General features: G+C 38.9%; 1 protein-coding gene across 1 annotated transcript in view; it reads left to right on the top strand.

The window, feature by feature from the left end:
• si:dkey-106n21.1 (solute carrier family 23 member 2) overlaps positions 1–22,971 on the top strand; it is a 41,065-nt gene that overhangs the window by 16,608 nt on the left and 1,486 nt on the right. The window contains exons 5-10 of the mRNA XM_054619871.1: positions 878–1,059; positions 4,292–4,409; positions 6,977–7,133; positions 9,540–9,793; positions 13,702–13,866; positions 15,978–16,086. Of these exons, the coding sequence (XP_054475846.1) occupies positions 878–1,059; positions 4,292–4,409; positions 6,977–7,133; positions 9,540–9,793; positions 13,702–13,866; positions 15,978–16,086 (985 nt within the window). The remainder of the gene's footprint in view (positions 1–877; positions 1,060–4,291; positions 4,410–6,976; positions 7,134–9,539; positions 9,794–13,701; positions 13,867–15,977; positions 16,087–22,971) is intronic.

Here is a 22,971-nt window from a genome sequence, read left to right as displayed (position 1 = left end):
CGCAAACCTTCATTTTTTTAATCTTTCACAAACTTACGGTTTTATATCAAAAAGTAATAACAATAAATATTCCAAACACTCTTCAGTCATAAATCATTAATCTCATTATAATGATACTGTATAAACTCAATTTGCACCATATTAGATACATTGCTATAATGGAGCTCTATTTATCTTCATGTTCAGCTTAACTTGTCAAAAATGTTCTTCTGGCATGTATCTCATCCTTGTCAGCAGAGATTAGCACAAGACGTCTTTCCCCTGAGGGAAAGTCAATGTATGTGTAACTAAAGATATCATGGAACGGGTTGGAAGCCAATAGAATACCACGAGGCTGATTAGTGAAACACAACTACTGCATTAAGAAACCTACATTTATTCATAGAAATTAAACAATGTTCACATAAACTATTATTTTAATATTTTCAGCCTTTACTTCTGTCCGCATAGTGATTACAAAAACTAGACCTCTGGAGGAAAATAACTGATCTTCATTTTTTCTCTTTGTTCCGTCAAATCAAATACCAAATCAAAAGGAAATTAAATAAAAAATGTTTACAGTATTCAGATAAATAGCAAGATCATTCAGTTATTTTTTAATTATTGCGGTTATTATCTACCCAAATGCCCACAAAACAGAACACAAAACATGCCTGTGACTACAAAACTAAATGTTTCTGCTAGCTATAATATTCAAAATGGCAAATTGTTAATGTTTTTTTCATTCACAGTAGTAAAAAGCATTAAAGTTACTTTAAAGTTAATAGAAGTTTAAATATGCCTCCAGGAACACCATTTGTATACCATATGTTGCACTGTTGAGTACCAAAAACCCTGCATGTATATCTCACTTGTGTCCCTCTCTTCTTGTCCACAGATCCAGGGAGCCATCCTGGTGTCCTCTCTGCTCCAGATCGTTCTGGGTTTTTCAGGGTTGGTGGGTCTGGTGCTGAAATACATCGGCCCGCTGGCCATCGCTCCAACCATCAACCTCATCGGCCTGTCGCTGTTCATCGAAGCTGGGAAGAAGTCTGGAGGTCACTGGGGAATAGCTGCTCTGTGAGTGGACGTTTGTTTTATACCTCTGTAATGCACAAAAGATATGAACATATTTTTGTTGTGGAGGACATATTTATGAAGCATATAAGCCTTATCGATAACTTTTTAGTGTTGGTTGAAACATGGTCCCGGAAATAATTGCGTTTTAATGTGTTTTAAGGCCTCTTAAGAATATTCAGACATTGGAAATTCAATGCGAAAAAATATATAAATAGTTGTTTCCTGCTATATTCATGTATTGAATGTTGATTCTAGTTAATAATGAACTGTTTACATTTTTTTCGGCTGGTTAATGCTTTCAATTATGCAACAGTTCAAAGAAATCTTAAGAATATTTAGACATTGGAATTGGAATGTGAAAAAATATTAATATATCCTAAATGAAAAAAAACCATAATTGAATAAAAACCACACAACCAAAACATGATATACATGGACTCTCTGGTCACGTTGATATATTTTACGATATGTTGATAACATTAAAATGATCAAGGCAATGTCCATTTATCATATGATAGGTCAATAACATAAAAATGATTGAGTACAATACGTCGATAATGTGAAAATGATCCATGTGATGTCTACATATCATTCTATCAGTAGATAATGTAATTATTGTGACAGGCCCAGTTGTATATGTTTTGCGTACTTCAGTGTACTCTATGCGTATACAGATAGCGGACAAAGTAAAAGGAAAACCAGCAAAAAGTATTTTATCAACTTGTCGTTCCACCACAAGCCACCAGAGCTCAAATTCGTCTCTGAACTTCACTGACTGGATGAACCCCATTCAGACAAAAGACATTCCTTCCATTGGTGTGTTTTTATGATGTCCCATGTCCAAGTCCAAAATCCCCCACACACAGGCTCAATTGAGTTAAGATCTTGGGATTGTAAGGGCCATAGTCATATGATTCACAACAACTGTTCAGAAACACTCAACACTCGTGATGTTGGTCAGTTCTCTAACTCATTTATTCAGATTTTTTAGTTTGTCATCTGTGTGTGAGGCTTACATTGGCCACATATCTTTGCCATTTACTTTATTTAGTAAGATAAGATATAGGAATGCATGGGAAACTTAACAACGTTACCAGAAACAGATGGCTAATCTAATTTCTGTAAAGCGAAAACGTCTGTATTCATTCAATATCAAATTGCTTGTTTTCCACCCACTTTGTTTCTCTATCAAAGCGGTCATGGCCATTTTAAACCACTCTAATCTCCACAGCTACTGCTTATGCAGCCCACCGTTCCATATGAACCCTCCTAGGACTTACCTTTGCTCCTGACCCATCCAGCCCCATGATATCTGTCTTCATTTACCGCCGCCATATCCACATAATTCAGACTAAAGTCATTACATAGAGCGATCCTTGCGGCTTTTAAAAGGTTCAGCACATCCACCTCCTGGGGACATATATGGATTGTAATCAGTCATAAATCCGTCTTAGCCCTGGCGCCTTAACCCCCTCCCATCAACCCAGCAGTCCCTTTGCAGGATAACCAGCAGCTTACAGGTGCAGAGATAAAGACATCCTCAACATTCCCCACACACAACCCGTTTTAACCAAACCTTTGAGCGTTTTGTCGGTTGAATTTGAGCTGAAGTGAAAGCTGTTAATCAAAATCCCTAGTGCGGACCTACAACGGAATCTAGACCGTCTGCTGAGGTGGGTCTCGGTCCGCTGAGAAGTGCTTGTGCCAGATTACTTTGTAATGTCGTTAAGTGCTTTAAAAAAGTGAGTGACCGCAATCCCACCATAATAAGCCACAGTCTGGTAGCAAAGGGGCTTTTGTACTTTCCTGTCTCTACCTGTTAGTCACTCCTCGTATCATGCAGCCGATTTGCAGTGTAATGATACTGATAATGCTCACAAACAGTAATCAATCAACGAACATGAATACAAACATTAGACGCTTTAAGGCTCTGCGTACATTTCTGTCGGTAACCTGAATTTCAACCACTGAATGAGGCGTGATGACAAACGCCAAACTTGTCCAATCTTCGACTGCCGTTTTTAGTTTGTTTGTAAAAAGTCACTATGAACAGAACTAAATGCATCAATGTGTAATGTTTTTCCCTTGGTCCGCACCAAATGACCCCAACTGCAGGTGTCAAGCGCCCTTAGTCCATTTCTAAAACATGATCAATATAACCAGCAACAAAGAAAAATGATGTCATCCTTTAAAGAGCACTGTTAAGTAGAAGAGTAATATACTATATATTCCTCGCTTTGACCGTCTGCTTGCTGTTGTATATTTAAAAATGTACTTATTTAATGCAAATGTTTGTTAATTAGCAGGAGTGTATGACATCGTGAAAGTGAAAGCAGTGCTCTGTTGATTACATTTTTTGGTAAAAAGTCCTCCTACAAAAGCTCCATTAATATAAATGATAAAACATCAATGAGTAATCATGATCTTGTTCAAAAATGTACCATATTTATGCAGCCCTAATAGTACGATTTATGAATATCGCAGTATAACTACAGCAAGGGAGGGGTTTGATGTTGAAAACTCTGCAGGAGCCCTCAGAGGACGAGGAGCTCCACATTCTCACAAATGATGAACCCCTCTCTCCGATATCACACCACTGTCTCCCGCATCTTTCCCCTCTCGGGTATCCTGTCTTACTGTTCTTTCACACACGATCCATTACCATTTCTCAGAATCCCTTTTTTGTTTTCCTTAGTCCAAACACAATTTTGCTGACACTGATCATAAGCTTATCTGGATCAGTGTTTCACTTGCAATATTTTTGGAACATAGTGGAGCTGATGGACACATAAAGGAAATTATTCTTTTTTTTTTACCCGCAGTAACTTTTTCTGGTAGACATTCCTACAGGCAGCAGACTTTCCCATTGAAATAACATGCGCCATGACACCGGCGGTGATCCAGAACATAATTTCAGGCACAGTGTGAAGTGTTTTCATGCACAGCGTGAAGTGCTTCTCGCGCAGCATGAGATGCCATTCAAAGGCACGGAACTGAGTTAACTATGCTACTATGTTCAAATGGCCGCTTTCACCACGCTGCATACTTATAGGAGATGAAAGGTATCACTTTGGCATACATGTACCTGCTGTGTAAAGTGTTTTCACATGCTCTGACCCCCCCTTAACCGTGATGTGTTAAAATATAGCATATTTAAAATAGATTTACACTAACAGCAGAGAGCGATGGCCGGGCCTTTTACAAGCAATATTTCCCCGTCTTCTCTCCACAGCACGGTGTGTCTGATCCTGCTGTTCTCTCAGTATCTCAGCAAAGTCGACGTTCCCATGATCGCGTACAAGGATAAGAAGTGGAAGGTTTTCCAGTATCCGCTCTTCAAGCTCTTCTCTGTGAGTTGCCAACATTCTTTGGGTCTCATGCGTTCTGCTTCTCTTCTGTCATGGAAAAAAACCATAAAGTTTTCATTTCACATTGTAAGTCCCCATAAAACTTGTTTACAACATCCGTGCCTTGATTCAAAACAATACATTTTAACAGCGGTATACTGCGAAGAATCATCCGGTCAGATAGTCAGAAAGTGTGTTAGATTATAATTACATATTTGAAACAACTGCAACTTGATTTTTACCTCAAATAAAGCAAATCCCACTTACTTGCACATCTGTTTTTTTTTTACAATCTAAGTAGTCTTCTCTCCATTCCTGGAGGTTCTCTGCAGATACTGCTGCTTTCAGCTTACATGGCAGTAAGAAATATAAATGATGTGTACATAAACTTACTCTCGAGTCTACTTGACCCACAGATCAGCATGGACTTCATTTATTTTCAAGAGTGTAGGTCTGTCCGAGGAGCATATTTGTCCTTTCACAGTAAGTAACAGCGTGTTAAGGAGGCCTCAAACAGCCTATTGTGGAGTAGTCAGTCTGTGGAGACAACAAGAAATACTTTTTTTTAGAGGTACATTACAATATACGTTATTATAATTATATTTTATATTATCGTAATCATTTTAAAAAAAAAATGTTTTTATTAACACACAAATAGCAGTCAATGTGACCGAGATAATTAGATTCAAATGTTATGCTTTGAAATTTAAGGATTCGAGGATAATCTATTGTGACTATGCAACACGTGCACAACGAAATGCTGCTGTCGCCCATTTGCAACACAAGAAAATCATGACAAACAGATTAAAACAAAAACAGCAGTGCATTCTGTGTGTTGCATTTTTTTAATTTGCATTATAAGGAATAAGAAGCATCAACAAAAACGATTCTCTGGGCATATTAAATGGCCGTCATTTTAACATTCAAAATGTGACATCAGGGAAACGTTGCCCATAAACTTTGATGATGATGATGATGATGATGTAAACACATCATCCACTGAAGTCCTGCACTCAGCCCTTCACTCTGCCCGCCAATAGCAGCTCAATGTGTGATGCCTTTAGATTCTTTCTTTCAAAGTCTTCTTTCTTTAGCGGGTGGAACTTCTTTTCTGGTCTTGAGTGAACACAACCCCAGTCTTTCAGGAGCCATTCAAATATGCCTATCTTCTGCCTACAGTTATTAGCTGTCAGGTAGAGATCTCCTGTGATGTGGAGAATGTTTTTTTAAGCTGAATCCACTAAGTGTGGGTTTTAGTCGAGCACAAATTGTTACATCCGCCCTGCTGCACATTCATGCTGCTCCATACCTGCTCAACGGACTGGTCGCTGTCAATCAAACTCAGCTGATACATAAGCTGCTTCTGTGCAACTGTTACAAGATATCCACATATATATATATATATATATATATATATATATATATATATATGTATAAACAGAGGATTAATACAGATGAATCCTTTCCCATCATTAAACAGGACGTATTTCTTTTCTGAAACAGCCAAAATAACAAAGTGTTGACAGCAGCCTGAAGGTTTGTCGGCCGTGCTTTGAGGCTCCTGGGTGTGAATTGATTAAAAAGGAGGGTGCTGAAAGATAATATACATGCATCTAACATGCAGACTTGATTAATAAATGTTTAAAAGATTAAACTAAACATTAAACTGAATGCAGAAGCTCCCCCAGAGAACTCTGAGTTAGTTTGGCTTCAGGGCTGGAATGCTTTAGCTCTACACATTTTGGCAGAATGACTCACAAGCCTGAAAAAACTAACAAAACTGAAGGTCTCTCTTGCATTAAACAAAGTCATCGGGATTTATTTTCCATCATCAACTGGAGCCACACAAAGAATAAAATGCGCTGCTTTCTAGTGTGAAGGATCGAAGTCAGGGATTAAATAGAAGCATAGAAAGAGCCCATCTACTGTACGAGGTTAGCCAACACCCAGCACTATACACAGTGTTTCTGCCAAGCCCTATTCATCATTAAGTGGTCGTTTAATGCCTGACGTACTCTGGCACTTGGATTTATAATGTGTAGTTCTAATATGAGGCTTATATGTATCTCAATTGATAAATCGTCCTCTTTGATCCTATAGGTTTACGTGTAAAGATGGCAGAAATCAAGTAGAAGTTTCTCTGCCCTCGAGCTACCGTTTGACACTCTTCGCATATGATAAAAGCATTCTTTGTGCACAACTCTTTCCTCCCACGTAATCCCTGCACAAATGCAATGTGAATTCCACGACAGGGCCAAAGGCGCATGGAATGAAGGCTCAAATGCCAAATTAGAATTAGATTTTGCTCATAATCCAAAACATGGTGATTGAAACATCATCATCTTTTGTGCTGTTGGAATGATGCAATAGCCGAGTTCTTACCCAGCACCTGTGGTTGCAGTTCGGGTTGGGCTGATTTATTGTTTTTCTAAGACGGACTGTCACAGGCTTGTGAGAAAAACGTGAGGATAGGCATGTGTATGAGATTAATATTTTGATAGAATGTTTTATGTTGTGGGAAGTTGAGCTTTGATGTACTGAGACGCTCTGTATCTGATGACAAATTCTAGGCTTTGTTCGGGATGTGTGGCGCCTGGCTGGTCTGCTTCTTACTGACCGTCTTTGACGTCTTCCCCGCAAAGTCCGACGAGTACGGCTACTCAGCCAGGACCGACATCAGCCTGGACGCCGTGACCAACTCCCCTTGGTTCCATGTGCCTTACCCAGGTGAGTGCACAGATATTGTTCTTTAATTTATATTTGTATACAGGATGCAGTACACATTAACTTTTGGGTACATCAGTCCTGCCCCAAAACTCCTGCAGTGGTTGTGCCTCTAACAAATAATCTGTCAGTTATGTCAGCCTCTCCTTGACTTTTATCTTTGTCAAACATCCAAACACAAACAGAGGACGCTCAGTGTTTTTTGCTTTAATTACTTAAAGTTGATCGCCTCACAATTTAGTGTCCAAAATGAGACGATGATGATAGATCTGTTAAATGACTAACAGAGAACGGGCTGTGACTGAAAGCTGAACTGGCAACAACGTGTGCTGGATTTCCATGTGGAGCATGTGTTTCTTCGGTTCAAGGAACACGCGCTGCTATAATAAAATTCTACAACTCTTGGACTGATTTTTTTCAGTCTTATGACCTTTTGATTATTAGCACATGGCATCTGCTGTTTGCAGACGGAACGTTCACTCGGACCCTGTAATCCACGTTTCATCGAGAAAACAAACTACAATGATTAAATATACATACAAAACCTTTTATATGAAAATAGGCTCAACATGTTCCCGGTTATAAAACTATTAAATGTCTGTACAGTTTGTTTGGCAGGACATTGCATTATTCATTGTGCATAGACGGATGTGGAGTAAGCATATTTGCAGCAACAATGAAACCCCAAAACCTGCTGTTCTCACTCTTATCTTAATATGAACCCAAACCCATTCTAACTATGCGTCACATAAAGTTTATGAGTGAGCACCTATGTATTTTTATTCATGTGTGTCTTTTGTGTGGTTGCATGTTTCTGCATGCCTTTTTTAAAAGGTTTTGTATTTCATCCATCAATCAGAAAAATGTGATGATGTGAACATCAACCGAAGATGTTGACATAGCATATGAGCTTTAAATGTAACGTTCAATGTTACATCCTTTGACAACTACACTGCCTGCCTTTTAAAGAACATATGGGTTTCGCAATTGGCAGATAAACTTTAGGTTAGGTTAGAATAACATTACATTCCTCAGGGAATACTGTTCGTGCAATGAAATGCATCGAAAAAAAAGCACTGAAGAAAAGCATCAGCATGTCAGTATTACACAATACACGTCCTTCAACACATCACAAACACACAGGGGAAGGAAGGTTTCTTTAAAAATGTGTTCCGGTACAAATGATGGTCAAATGTTCTAAAATTATAATCAGTATTCTGTTATCTGATTGCGCTATTTTTCCATAACTGAATATAGTTACCTTTTTTTGTATCCTAATTACCTAACCATGTATTCTGTTACTCTTAAAGCCTGCAAGCACATCAGATATATGATCAGGACAATACAGAAAATGATAACATAGGACCACGGCAATTTACAGGATATTTACAGCAAAGTGCCCGGGGGATATGGAAAAGAAATGCCAGCAGTTTTGTTTTTTTATGGACTCTCCAGTACACACACACACGGAGCATTCAAGACTGTAATTACAGTTAACACCTGAATAATGTGTTTTGTTTTTTAAATTCCTGTTTTGCTGGGGGGCAATAGTTCAACAGACCGCACAGAGCATGCAGGTGTTAAAATACGTCTGTTAAAACTGTTGTATAATAGTGAACCATCGTTACATTTCAATCCATCTTTTCAAGGTGCATTTCATCAGGTCTCCACTCTAGCAAAGAGACCCAAAAAACGAATATGTAAAGACATCAGCATCTCTGAATCAAGTCCAGATGGAGAACCTTGTTAGAACCCTGTTAAATGTTACCTCCCGTCTTCAGTGGAAACACAGTGCCTCGATCAGTAACTCATGCTCAATAAATTCTGAAGTGATGTCGTGTCTTGAATTAATTATACATAAAATGTTTAAATTTGAAATGGGATCCAGCTAGAAACATTGTTAATCCCTGTTGATTGAAACTTCCATGACCCACAATCCCACCTTGGCCTGTTTAACACTATTCTCCTGGGGGATTCTATAATCCAGAAACGTTTTCCGGCTGGGACTGCAGGGATGACTTCAATTACAAAATGTTCGGGAATAAAAACCTTAGCATGATATTTGGATCCATCCAGCTGTTTATGTAAGAATGGCGTCATGTAAACCCTTGGTCTGGCAGATGTTCTCTACCGCTGCTTTTCTGTAAAGCCCTCAATGATTTAGGAGGAATGGTTTGTCTTTTCACATACTGTACTTAACCTCTTGGCCTCTTACGGTCATCTGGTAGCAGTCTGCGATCCGTTGCCTCAGTCAGAACTAAGTATGGAACACCGTTAATGTGTCATCCCGAGCTGGAACCTCTTAAATATTTAAAATGTTGAAGGATTCTGGCAGGAATCCAGTCTTTAAGTGTAAAGCTGTGTCTGTATATGTGTGGAATTGAAGGTGTGTCTACTCTGCACACATAGGTCAATGGGGTCTGCCCACAGTCAGCGTGTCTTCCGTGTTGGGTATGATGGCGGGCGTCTTGGCGTCCACCATGGAATCGATCGGCGACTACTACGCTTGCGCTCGCTTGTCCAGCGCCCCTCCTCCGCCGACTCACGCCATAAACCGAGGCATCGCAGTGGAGGGCATCGGCTGCATCCTGGCTGGGCTGTGGGGAACTGGAAACGGCACCACCTCCTACAGCCAGAACATTGCAGCACTGGGCATTACCAAGGTAAGCTTCGTGATGTTCTCCCTATGTGTGTTAGGATTGGTTGACTCTTGCTATTTAACATTTAAATAAACTTAATTTGCATTTAACTAGAATCATGTTTCTTCCTACCTTTGGTATGTAATATTCACTCTGCTTTAAGCTCTGTTTTTGTTTCCACCAACAAAAATATTCTACATGTCTTTACCAGTGAGTAGCTTACTTTGGCTGCTGTCAAATGGTTTAAAAAAAAAGGATTTTCCAATGTCTTTTTCTAACCACTTTTCCTTAACCTTGATTGAAAAGGCTGTGGAATCTTTGCTTTTTAAAAAAAAAACTATTTTAAGTATTTTAAACTACGAATGTCATGAGAACTGATACTTGGGTACCAAGTCAATGCAAAATTCTGAAAATGTACAGAGAGGCCTCAAGACTAATGTTGGCTGAAATACGAAAGGACACAATAAACTCGCTACCCACACGTTTTAGTTTTTTTTACCATGGTATTGAAATGGGTTTTGAAAATTAAGGAATTTCACTGGTTTTGGAAATGGACTACTAAACTTTCGTGCATTGGATGAATTTATAACAAATAGAACAAGTACATAAGAAATGAATCCTCTTCAAAAACAGAATCACATTCCTCCAAAGAAGGATGTTTTTTGAATGTTGCTGCTGCAAGGAATCATGTGATGGTATTTTCTCCCCTTCTTTCGTGAAGCATGGTCCAGTGTACCCTTTAATAAAAAGATAAGAAAAGAAGCTAACCTCAATCTATAGCCGAGTAATTCCAAAGCTAGTCAATTAAACACACAAAAATACTTCACCCACAAGATTACCATTTGTATTTCAATAACTCACACCGCGTTACCCTGAAGCCGTATGCTCAGTATTTCCCAAACACGTGCATCTTCGCCAAAACCTTACTATTTAAAACACTTTGGATGTGTGAGACTATTTATGAAGAGATTCTATAAATAGTATGATTTTAGCGGAGATGCATGTGTTTGGGAAGAAGTGAGCATACAACTGGATGAATGAGACTTGAATAATACTAAAGGAGTTGTGTGAGAGTTTGTAAACAAATGTATTGATATAGTTTTACTGATAACTGTTAAACGCAGCCCCCATTTACTTCAGATTTTAGAGACTTTTTTTTAAATGTTCTACTCACATTGGGGGCATTTTTACAAGAATTCAAGGTTACACAGTGTTAGTAATTCCTCTAACACACACAGTGTAAGCCAGCTATCAGCCTCATGCTTACATACATCCAAACCTAATGCTTTGGAATCTGCTTTTAGTGATTTAAAAGTGATTCATGTTTTATTATTATTGATTAAGCTAGATAAAAAAATGGTATATATATATTAGCTCCACCTTTACCAGCTGCAACATTAGTGATGCTTAACATAATAATTAGTGATATAATTTAAATTAGTCTGAAATGGGCCATTCTGCATAAGGAATACTTTTGTACTTTTACTTCAGTACGATTTATAATGCAGGACTTTTACAAGTAAGAGCATTTCTACACTGTGGTATTTCTACTTTACTCCAGAGATCTGAAAAGAAACTCACTCATAATAAATGTATGTGCATTGCCTTCAGTTTAATGATCATATGACTGGGATTGATGGAATTAGTTTAAGGGACAGTATGTGAGTATACCTCATTTAACAGCATCAGCAACTTAGCAGCATATCCTACAATAAACAGTATTATTATTTTAGTGGAAGTGGTTTGTTCAATTGTCTATTTTTTGTTGTTTCCTCTTCTCACAGTGAATGATGTTTTGTATATTGTGCTTGCGTTTTGGCCAGGATTGTCTAAAACAAATTATTGCAACAAATAAACATAGAATTGTGAGATGAAATCATCTTTAAAGCTCAGTGTTCAGGGACCTGTAGCACCTCCTAGTGAGCTTGGTCAAGGGTGGGATGGGATTTAACTTGACCTTTTGGTTATGGTTTTATATGGAAACCTACTAGTTTGGGATGATTTATTCATGTGCGCTGCAGTTTTTTCGTGATTCTCACGGTCTGAGCTGCTCACCAGACTGACTTTAAAATATGGTCATGCAACTGGAGGAGGAGACACTTATGTTTCTTACAGGAATCTTTAAAGGTAATTTTGCTTTTTTTGGCATGTGTCTTAAGTTGAACTTCCATTTTTCTCAGTTGCTGTCGTGAAAGCCGATAAATTAGATTCGGTTTGTGATTGTAATGAGTTACCTTGAGATGTGTACTGTGTGACCTCATCATCATTTTTTGCAAAACCCCCACTATATATTCTTAAATAATAAACTGTGATCTTCACATTCTGGAAAAATGTAAAAAAAATCTCCATACAGAAGAATCTATTTAAACTGCAAGCAGCGATGAACGAGCCCTCACACCTTCCTACACATTAAGGGTACTGGCTGGATGCCGGTGGACATCTTGACCATTGGACACTACGCAGAGAGCAAAACACTGAAGATGGTTTATTGCCATTTTTTTCCACTATGTGGCCCAAGACAATTACACGCCATGTTTCTCTGTGTATGTGTGCATGTGTAGACCAAACCATGTAAATGTCATGTAAATGTGAAATATGGGGCGCCATTGGAAAATGTCTATTGTAGTTACAACAGCTTCCTGTGTCACGGTGAAACATGCAAATTGCCCGATCCCCACGGCACGGCATCCCAAGAAAACAAAAAAGCTTCACAATTTTGGATGGTGAAGGTCTTTAGAGTCTGCTCACAAAATATATGACTGATCCATTGAGTCTTGAGGTTGACCGATAGTGGATTTTTGGCGGCTGATTTGATAACGATAGTTTGAAGCAGGAAAAAGCCAATAGCCAATTAATCAGACGACATGTCTGCCTGCCAACCCATTCAGGGGACCACAACGGTTTAACCACCATTTCCAACCTAAACGCCAGAATAATGCATTGAAGGTTAATTCTCACGAAATTTGGTGGGCTCATCGCTCTCATCATTCAGAACATCTTAAAAAAGAATTGGAATTATTTTCCCCAACGGGAAGTCAGCCATTTTGGATTTTGTGCATTCATTTTCACGTTACGAACACATGTTTTGAGGACTTTAGGATGCAAAAAAAGTCACGGATCATTCCACCCATCTACGAACCAGTAACTATTACAGTAAAAAAAATCTGGCTTCGGTGTGCCACGTGCTCCACTCCACGTGTGTGTGGATTTGCTTTCTGATAAATGTCTGAGACAATCTAACTAATAAATATTTTAAACGTAATTTAAAGCCAGATTTTTTTGGGGAAAATAATTCCAATTATTCTTTAAGACGTTATGAATGATTATAGCTATTATCCCACCGAATTTCATGAGAATCAAAGGAACTCTATCTCAACCCTAGTGTGCGTTTGGAGGTTGCTATGGAGCACGTTGGCCTGCCCTAAACCAATCACTGCATTGTGCAAACTTTTCTGAGATTGTGAGTATCCCAAGACCCTGAAAAATTAAGATTGCGAAGTAAAAAAAAAAAAATCCCGTTTGTGTTCCGGCCCTAATAACATTGAAAAGTGAGCTTAAGTTTGGATAGAACTGCAACCATCAGCATCACACAGAAGAGAGCATCCATAAAGATTCATGTTTTAAGTATTGAGTTGCATTTTTATGTTACGTTATGTAAAAAGGCATATAACACTGACCACAGTGTGTCAGTTTGATGTACCCAGTCCTGTCTTTGTCCTCCAGCTTAATGTTTTATGGCCTCTTCAGACTTGACCTGAGCATTCTTCGTCTCCGTCCAACCCAAAACCATTGCCGATAAGATTGATAGTGTCCTCTTTTATTTTCCCACACAGCGTCATGGTAAAAAAACAAAGCTGGCATGATGACAATGATGGATTAACCCTTCTTGTATTCAAAGGATAACTGAGGTCCCTGTGCTCATTTTATGCTAGGTTGGCAGCAGACTGGTCCTCCAGACGACCGGCGTTTTGATGATCGTCCTGGGGATCTTTGGGAAATTTGGGGCGGTTTTTATCACCATCCCAGACCCGGTCATTGGAGGAATGTTCCTTGTTATGTTTGGAATGATTGCAGCAGTGGGAATATCCAACCTCCAGGTAAACTTACTTAACTTAACATGTTATATTTCTTTTGGCGGACACTTATCCATATCACCTTCCATGAAAATCAAGACACTGAAAGTCAAAACATCCACCCTGTTAGGGGTCACTTGAACTAGAGTCGAATTGGTTCCAGGGGTACTGCTATGGCACTGACCCTGTGACAAAAAAACAGACAATTTATATGTGCATAAACTAATAAAGATCACCGTTATTTGGGTAGCTTTAATTGCTAAAAAAATAAGTAATAAAAGGTGGCATCCCGAGCTGGAACCTCTTAAATATTTAAAATGTTGAAGGATTCTGGCAGGAAAAAACAGAAAAACCCCCATTAAAGTTAATTGAAAAGAAAATAAGAAAAGAAAATAACTAAGTGACTATTTAAAGTTGAGATTAAATGGTGAGCACACAGTTGTTTCTTAAAGGAATGAAACAGAGCTTTCTCCGCAAGCATACTGGCCCTCTGTAGGTTGAATCCATAATGCAACCATGGGTGTCCTCTCAGGGTGGTGATCCACTTAGACCGGCAGTTGAGTTAGGAAACAGCACAGGCTGTTCCTCAGCTGTGATCCTCTTTCCTGGCCCGAGACATCTCTGTGCAGGAATGCATGGGCAGGGCTTTAACACTGCTGCCCGTTAAAACAACCCACAAAGATATTATTTACATTATGAACATCAAAAGATATTGTTTCACTTTGGATATTTGTCCAGGAAATGCCGTTATGGTGTCAGTATTTGCTATATCATTAAGGTGAAGTCATTTTTCTGGCCAAAAACATTGACAGGGTTCCTTATTTTTATCATGAGAAGAAGTAATAAGGAACATATTGACCTTCAACAGCAAGCAGTGAGAATATTGACAGATGCATCTCTTCTTCATAAAATAACCTGCTCAGCTTTAGCCCTCCGATGCTTTTCCAGCACAAACGCACTGAGAAGTCATTTGGAGTGGACATCTCACAAAAACATTTAGTGAAATATTACATTTTCACACTATTTTTTGGGCTTTAGAATGTAACTGTTGGCAGATCTGTGACAAACTACTCGGTCAAAAAGCACTAAAAGTATTTTGATGAGGGGTTCTTTAGATTCCGAGCAGCGGGGAGTTTCAAGGAGTATTCGCAAATAAATTAAACTCAAAATAAAGTAATATTTCACATGTACTTTGGCTCTCTATACTAATTATTCAGTGATTACGATGTTACCAAATCCCACTCAGATGGTGAATTTTCCCATATTGTTTTATTTTTTTCATCAGTCTTTGTAAAAAGATGAAACATGATCAGTAAATTACACCAAAATGTACAAAAAACTCACCAGCAAATATTATTTCTAAAGGTTTTTTTTATTTATGAGAGGTGAGAAGGGAAGGAGTGGATCTGGTACACGCTGCCTTTTTCAAGGTTGAAAAGAGTAATAACTGTCTCTGATCGGACCACGGAGCCTCAGTGTTTCATAAATTCTCAACCCGTTCTGCACAACTTGATTGATTGATGCCTTTATTCGTGGTGTGAAGGTTTAGAAAACATCAACCTCTATCCGTTACAAAATTAAGATGCTTTTTTGTGTGAAAGTGTGTGAAAAATCTTGAAAAGACATATTTACATGCAAATTATTTGCAATAAAAAAAGAGAGTTAAAGACATAGTCAAAACCTTGTTTGAGCTACAGTATATTATATATTTAAAAATGATAAAGTGCTCGGATTTAGCTTAGAATATGGACAGAAAACCCCAATATCATATTTCAGTTATACAGAAAAGGCTGAGGATAGAAATCCTCCTTGTGAAAATACATCAGAGCTTTAATCTAGTAGAAACAGAAGCTAACTCTGTGCTGTGTCATGTCCCCTCAGATACACAGTATCACAGTGTAATGGGCCTGGATAAAGGCTTCTTCTTTGTTCTTTAATAAATCAGTCAGGGGTCAAACTCATTTATCTAGAACAAAACAGAAATGTTATTTGAGGTTCCAGATTATTTCTAATCACATTTTAGTGAAGTTCCAAAACAGAGATGTCAGCCAGCTGAGGCAGAACAACAAAGTCAAGTCTCTCTCTCTCTCTCTCTGTCTCTGTCTCTGTCTCTTTCTCTTTCTCTTTCTCTACAGTATGTGGACCTGAACTCGTCCCGTAACCTGCTCATCCTCGGCTTCTCCACCTTCAGCGGTCTTGTTTTACCCACCTGGTTTCACTCCAATCCTGGCATCATTGACACAGGTAAATTTGAGATAGACACACACTCACTCATCCACACACTTATGACTCAGCCCCTTAAAATGGGAACAGTACTTGAGATTATTAAAAAGAATCTAAACACACTTACACAAAGGTAGAATAAAAACCAAACGATCCAGACTGGAATGGATCAGTCGTGAATGTCTAAATAACATTCATAATGGGCCCAACTATTGTAATTTGTGCCAATTTATCTTAAAACTGTATAATGTGGTAAAGAATATGTCAGGTTTGTGCACCCAAGTGGGAAAAAAATGCATGCAGGTTTAATTAGTTTGACATGTTTTCATAAAATCTGTTATGAATAGGACTCAATTTTTAAATTTATGACAGATATTACACTTTTTTGTGCAATTTGTGCATACACTTTTTTCTTCAACTGTACATATTTAAAGTGAATAATTTTATGTGAATGAACCTCATCTTTTCACAAACTCACACATGCTTTTTTTTCAATTTTTTGGTTGGATTTATTTTGTGATACTTTTGGCCCTTATGCTAAGAAATGCATCTCGGGTCTCACTGTCTTGCTTGAGGATTTAATTGCCAAACAAAATGTCAGAAAGACACTTCCATTGACACTATAAATCCTCATCAGAGGAGCGCCGTGGTCCTCTGACAGTGAGTCAGGACCTGCAGATTATCCCTGAAAAGGTGGCAGAGGTCCTGCCAGCCTAAGCTTCTAAAGCCAAGGTGTTCCCAAATCCCAAATGAACAGATGGCTTGGTTACCTTTAGTCTTTATATCGTTGATAGTGGAAAGGAGAGCTTTTTTGAATTGTCTTACCTGATTTTCAACTCTTAATTTGTTTGTTTGACCCCAAATAGGCAGTTTAGGTTTTACCACCTTTTACACTTCTATTCTTTACACATTCACACAACTTTGCGCTTGTTGTTGCTTGGGGTAGAGTCTGTGGGTGTCATAGTCATGTAAAGTTTTAATAATGTGGATGTTGTCTGTCCCTTTGAGAGACCTTTGACTGTGAGTGTGGGATCAAACAGGCTTGTTTTGACTTTTCATGGCATTAGCTACCTGGAGAAACCACAGTTAAAGCACTATGGGTGTGCAGGTTGTGGGTGATTACAGAAAAAAGGGAAGTTCATTCTTGAAAAACAACTCCACGGACACATTAAAAATATAACTATATATAATTCATTTTATAGACTAGGTGTCATGTAATGTTTAAGTTTTGATCCTTAACTTTCAGGAATTTTTAATCAGGTCAATTATGGATTTTCTTTTTTTAATTTATGCAGAAAATTTTAATTTTCATGAAAAAATATATGAAACATTTTTGTTTTTTGCTGCCACCTGCCACACTTCTGCTATTCAACTGTAGTGTGGTTCACCCATCTACTAAGTCACATCAATTGTCAAAAGTTACAATTATTATTTGTGAACTCATTCAATTTATTATTATTATTATTATTATTAGATTATTAAATCAAGGTTTAATCCAGGTTGGTTGTATGTTCCAGTGAACACACACAAGTGGATGTTGTCACTTTATCAGTGTCACTTCTGGTTTGTTGGGTAGATCGTAATTCTCCGCTTCACATTACATCACAATACACACATACGCACCCATGTACGTACACACATTACACTACATTACAGTAGATTACATTACAGTCATTTAGCAGACGCTTTTATCCAAAGCGACTTACAATCAGTAGTATATTACATATCATTCACCCATTCACACACTGATGACAGGCTACCATGCAAGGTGCCACCATCAGACTCTAACTAACATTCATCATCCAGTCCACACCGATGGCAAGCCTTCAGGGGTACATTACGCAACAGGCAGAACCCAATTAAACTAATCCAACAAATGAAATGAGACCATGTGAAAGCTTTTACTAACACAAGTCTGATCAGAGATCAATCACAGCCCATCAGCTGATGAGTCTCTGCTTTTTGATGACATCGCGGCGGCGGTGCGTCTCTGTCCGTGGCGACCTCCTATGAAGAGCCACCAAAAGAGCAATCCTCAAGATTAAACTGCTCTTCTCCGTAGACATAAGAACCTTGATCCCATGAGTCATGTGACGCGTGTGTCTCACAGGAAAGTGCTAATCCAGAGTTGAACACAGGGCATCGGGGATTGTCTGGGTCTCTCTGGTCTAGGCTGCTTACCTTCCAATCCTCTTGGCTAACCCCTATGTCAGTGCCTGTAATCAGCCCGGCTCAGATAAAGCACACCAAGTTATTTCCCCCCCCCAGCCTCAACACTCAGCTGATAGTGCCACACAAGAGGAGGCTCTCTGCAAACACACACCGCTGCTGCTGTTTGTCAAAACTTACTCTTTGCAAATTCTTGATTAAATTATTACAATTTCACACAACTTGATTAGGCAGTTTACACATGACCTGAGGAAGATCTTACAGATCAAAATGTTGCATTAAAAAAAGGAGAATAAATGAACTGTTTAGTTGGAGTGAACGGTGTGCAGGCCCCCCTTTTGTGCCCTTCAGTATACGACATGTTTCACATGAAAGGCCAGCTCTGAATCAGGAAATTGGAGCGTCACAGCAGTTTAGTGATTACAGAGGCCTCTGTTTTCTCTACGTTCACTTCAAAAGTGTCGGATAAGTGGCAGTGGCAGTTCGAGAAACCCGACCCTCATATTTGCTTTATGGTCTATTTGACTAAATGGACCATAATTTACTAAATTAACTGTATTGAAGAAGACTTGAAACTAGAGATTGAGACCATAAACTCATGTTTACAGTGTTTACTCCACAGGGTGTAAACCTATCTTTTTCAAACAAGACTAAAAGTCAACGAGTCCCTGAGGGGAAAGTGAATGTCTGTCCAAATTTCATGGTGAACTATCTGAGAGTTCACAAATTTCAAGACAAATCGTAAAAATCATCAAAGGCAGCGGGCTTAATCCTCTGGGGACCATGAATATCTCTACAAAATGTCATTACATGTATTAGTCTTTGGAGATCATTTATTTAGCTACGGAAGAAAATCATGACAAAACTAAAAAGTAGTACATTACTCCATGTTTTGAACTTGCATCAGGAGAAACGTTAACGGTAGCAACAAAACAATTTGTTGCATCTATCCTGACGTCTGTTGCTTTTTAAGTCTTGAGTTTGGTGATACCTCCGTTGCCATCTTGGGTGGCATACATGGAGTCAGAGGAGTGACCTAGAGATGCTGTATGTAACCCTGGTAGTGGCAGCAACCTGTCAATCACAGCAAGCCCAAAACATATTTGCTTTATGGTCTTTTTGACACTAAATGGAGCATAATTTACTAAATGAACATCATGCTGTATTGAAGAAGACTTGAAACTAGAGATTGAGACCATAAACGCATGTTCACAATGTTTACTGAGGGAATAAATCAAGAGAGAAGTAGAGTTATTTTCTCATAGACTCTCTCAGACTGCTGGCCATTAGAGAGAATGAAGGTGTTAAAACACTTCTACATTGGCTTCACTCTGCAGAACCAGAAGTTGCTCCCTGGTTTTAGTACCTGTCTCTTTTAGCCCGTAAAGCCCAGTCTGCTCTGATTGGTCAGTGTTTCTGTTTGTCCGCATCATTAGCTGCATTTCTAAGATGATTAATGCTACAATAACCCCTTTTAAACCAAAAGCTTACTTGAGAAAAGAAAAATGTAAAAGCCCAAATTTGGTGGCCTTTTGCACATTCTAATGTCACTATTCCATCATATACACGGATCTGAATTATTGCGTGTTTTAATGAGATTGCTTACCCGATTTAAAAAATGTAGTGAATTATTGTACAGGTGAAATAGTCTTTAAATAGCATTGATAACGGTTCAGCATTGACTTTAAATGGTTAAGAATTACAAAACTGTATGTGATGTGAATGTGCGCGTTTATCCGCCTTTCACTGGAACACAGACAAATTGTTGTAATTATGTAATTATCATTTTATGATGCCCTTCATAAAACTTTGTTAAATTATGATGTACCATCTAACCATCATGAATATAAATTTCACAGCGTAAAAGTGAATGGAGGGATTGTGTCCGTCTGTTTTACAGCTCTATGAATCACAATTATAGACGCAGGATTATAAACCTAGCTCTTTCATTCTTCTATGTTCAGCTTTGTAAGCAGAAGGAGCTGGTATTGATCGGATATCAGTGTCTTTAAATACCCTCACAGTTTGGGATCACTTTCTATAGTGAGAACAATTTCCCAACAAGCTGCGCCCAGTGGAGGAGCACCAATAACCAGGCATTCAAGCATCTCTGTGTGGTGTACTGGCACCACCCGAGGTTTCAAATGGTGTTCTTTTGATTGCCGTTTAAGCTTGTACTAATTTAATGGTTTAAACACTTGAGAATTAACCCCATTTGTGGTGAAGATGACTGCTTTTAAATTCTTACATGAGGATTAAGTCCCAACACTGCCAGGGGGGTAAACTGTTCTGAGGCCTGACAACCTGCAAATTATGAGTATGTCATCATATTATGCCATCAGTGAATGTAAATGGCGGCTTTTGTTGCTTTTAATGAAGATTGGCCCAATTTAAGGATCAACTATATCAAAGGTGGATTGTTGTGATACTCTAGGCTACGTCTGCTCAGTTGTCTGCTTCTTTCCGCTGTGAATTCTGGGGACTTGTGATAACATGTTAAGAGTTTACAACCCAAAAAACATGCAGTAGAAATTTCATATTCTTTTGATGCAACTCAGCATCTCATGCTTTTTTTTACTATTTTGTGTAATGGCTGAGGAGAAGGTTCATTTGGTGAGATTATTTTTTTAGTGGTAAAGGTTAAATTGAAGTTAAGGCAATGCAGATGAGAGGCCCTCACACCCTCACAGCTATAGTAACCGGCGTCTATATATGTGTGAGTGTGGCCTTGGATGTGCTAGTACATATGCCTTCACGTGTTTTGGCTTTTCCAAATCCTTGTCTTTTATAAATAGGCTTTGAAGTTGATGTTCGACCTATGTTTTGTCTCGCTCTTCATTCCTCACTGATATATGAAAATCTTTAAAATCTCTTCCCTTCTTGGGATTAGCGTCTATAGTACATCCGACTGTACCGATGAACCTCTGCTTCTTCCCAGAGAGATGAAGACATTTTGGGTGATTCAAAAGGTCTCTGCAGTCTCCTGATCAGGCGCATCATCTTTCAGCAAAAGGTCACAGACTTAATCCTCTGTGGTATTTACTGTCTGTCTGTACGTGCAATGTGCCTTTATAGTATGAAAACAAACTTTGACTGGAAAAACTATGCAAAACATTGATATTTCCAGAACCTTAAAGATAATTACCTACATTAATTAATGTAGGTAAGCTGATGCTCCTAGGAAAAGAAAAGAAAAGATAATGAAAGAGGAGGTCCTTTATCCTTTTGTGGCTTTTATGTCATTCTGTAGCTTCCCATAGTGTCTTATGCATTCAAACATGAATATTCACATTTTGGTTGAAGTTATACCAACTGGTAAGAGGCCCCGGGGTAGACCTGGGAACGCCTCGGGGTTCCCCAGGAGGAGCTGGAAAGTGTTGCTGGGGAGAAGGACGTCTGGAGGACCCTCCTTAGCTTGCTGCCCCCGCGACCCGGCCCCGGGTAAGCGGAAGGAAATGGATGGATGGATGGATGGATGGTTGAAGTTATAGCTATAGTCAGTTATAGTCATGTGTATAGTTTACACATGACCTGAGGAAGATCTTACAGATCAAAATGTTGCATTAAAAAAAGGAGAATAAATGAATTGTTTAGTTGGAGTGAACGGTGTGCAGGCCCCCTTTTGTGCCCTTCAGTATACGACATGTTGTCACATGAAAGGCCAGCTCTGAATCAGGAAATTGGAGCGTCACAGCAGTTTAGTGATTACAGAGGCCTCTGTTTTCTCTACGTTCACTTCAAAAGTGTCGGATAAGTGGCAGTGGCAGTTCGAGCAGTTAACAGAGAAACCCGACCCTCATATAATCCTGGAGGAATCCTAACATGCAGAAAGTTTTAATTTTACTCAGCCAGGTTCAAGATGTTTGACTCTGAGATATCTGCCGCAACCGAAATACAATTTTTGTTTGAGGTGATTACAGAATTGATTTTTTTAATTCTTTTTTTTAAATGTAACTGCAATTCAAACCGTTCACAGTGAAGTACAGAGTTGAAGGTGATTAGAAGTTGTTTTTTGCTGGTGGGTTGTTTCAGATAATGGAATGCGATCCAGGAAGACCAGATTGAGCGTCCATCTGCGTTCGTATGAATTAGGGGCCTGTATTTGTTTCTAACACAGAGACACTGTCGAAGTGAAAGAAAAGAGTGTGAACTTTGAGTTTGTGTCCCATAACCGACCTGCAGTTACCATTAGCCTTTTCCTTAAAAAACAATGTATAAACTGACAATAAATCATCATTTACGACCCACTAAAAAGCGTGTGACGCTGTCTGTTTCTACGGAGACCCGGCTGCCCCCTGCCTGTATTTTCTCTTTTCTTCTTGTTTCTGGGGGTCTTTGGGCCCCACATCGGGATGTAACCCCCAGCTGATAACAGCATTCATGTTGTCAGCCGGTTCCCCTTCCCAGGTTGTCAAATAATGGGGCTGTCACGCCAATGAACATCTAATACAAGGCCCCTTCTATGATACAAAGTGACGGTACACATGGAGTAATTTTTATGAGCTTCACTGATTCTCCTCGCACTTCGTCTCTCTTCTCTGAGTGTGCTACTATTAGATTATTAGTCAGTTTGGCCAAGTGGAGCCACACACACACAGAGTCCTGAAACAATCAGAAAATAACGTTTTATTTATCTGATTCACTGCTTTGTTCTCGCTGACAACGCTTGACTTTCTGTGCATCACCAGAGATGTCGTAGCTTTGAAGCATCTAGCGACTCGTATACTTGTATTTTTT

The sequence above is a fragment of the Anoplopoma fimbria genome, chromosome 19 (assembly GCF_027596085.1).
Source record: "Anoplopoma fimbria isolate UVic2021 breed Golden Eagle Sablefish chromosome 19, Afim_UVic_2022, whole genome shotgun sequence".
NCBI classification, from domain to species: Eukaryota; Metazoa; Chordata; class Actinopteri; order Perciformes; family Anoplopomatidae; genus Anoplopoma; species Anoplopoma fimbria.
The sequence above is the reverse complement of the archived record's forward strand: the minus strand, read 5'-3'. Positions and strand labels throughout refer to the sequence as shown.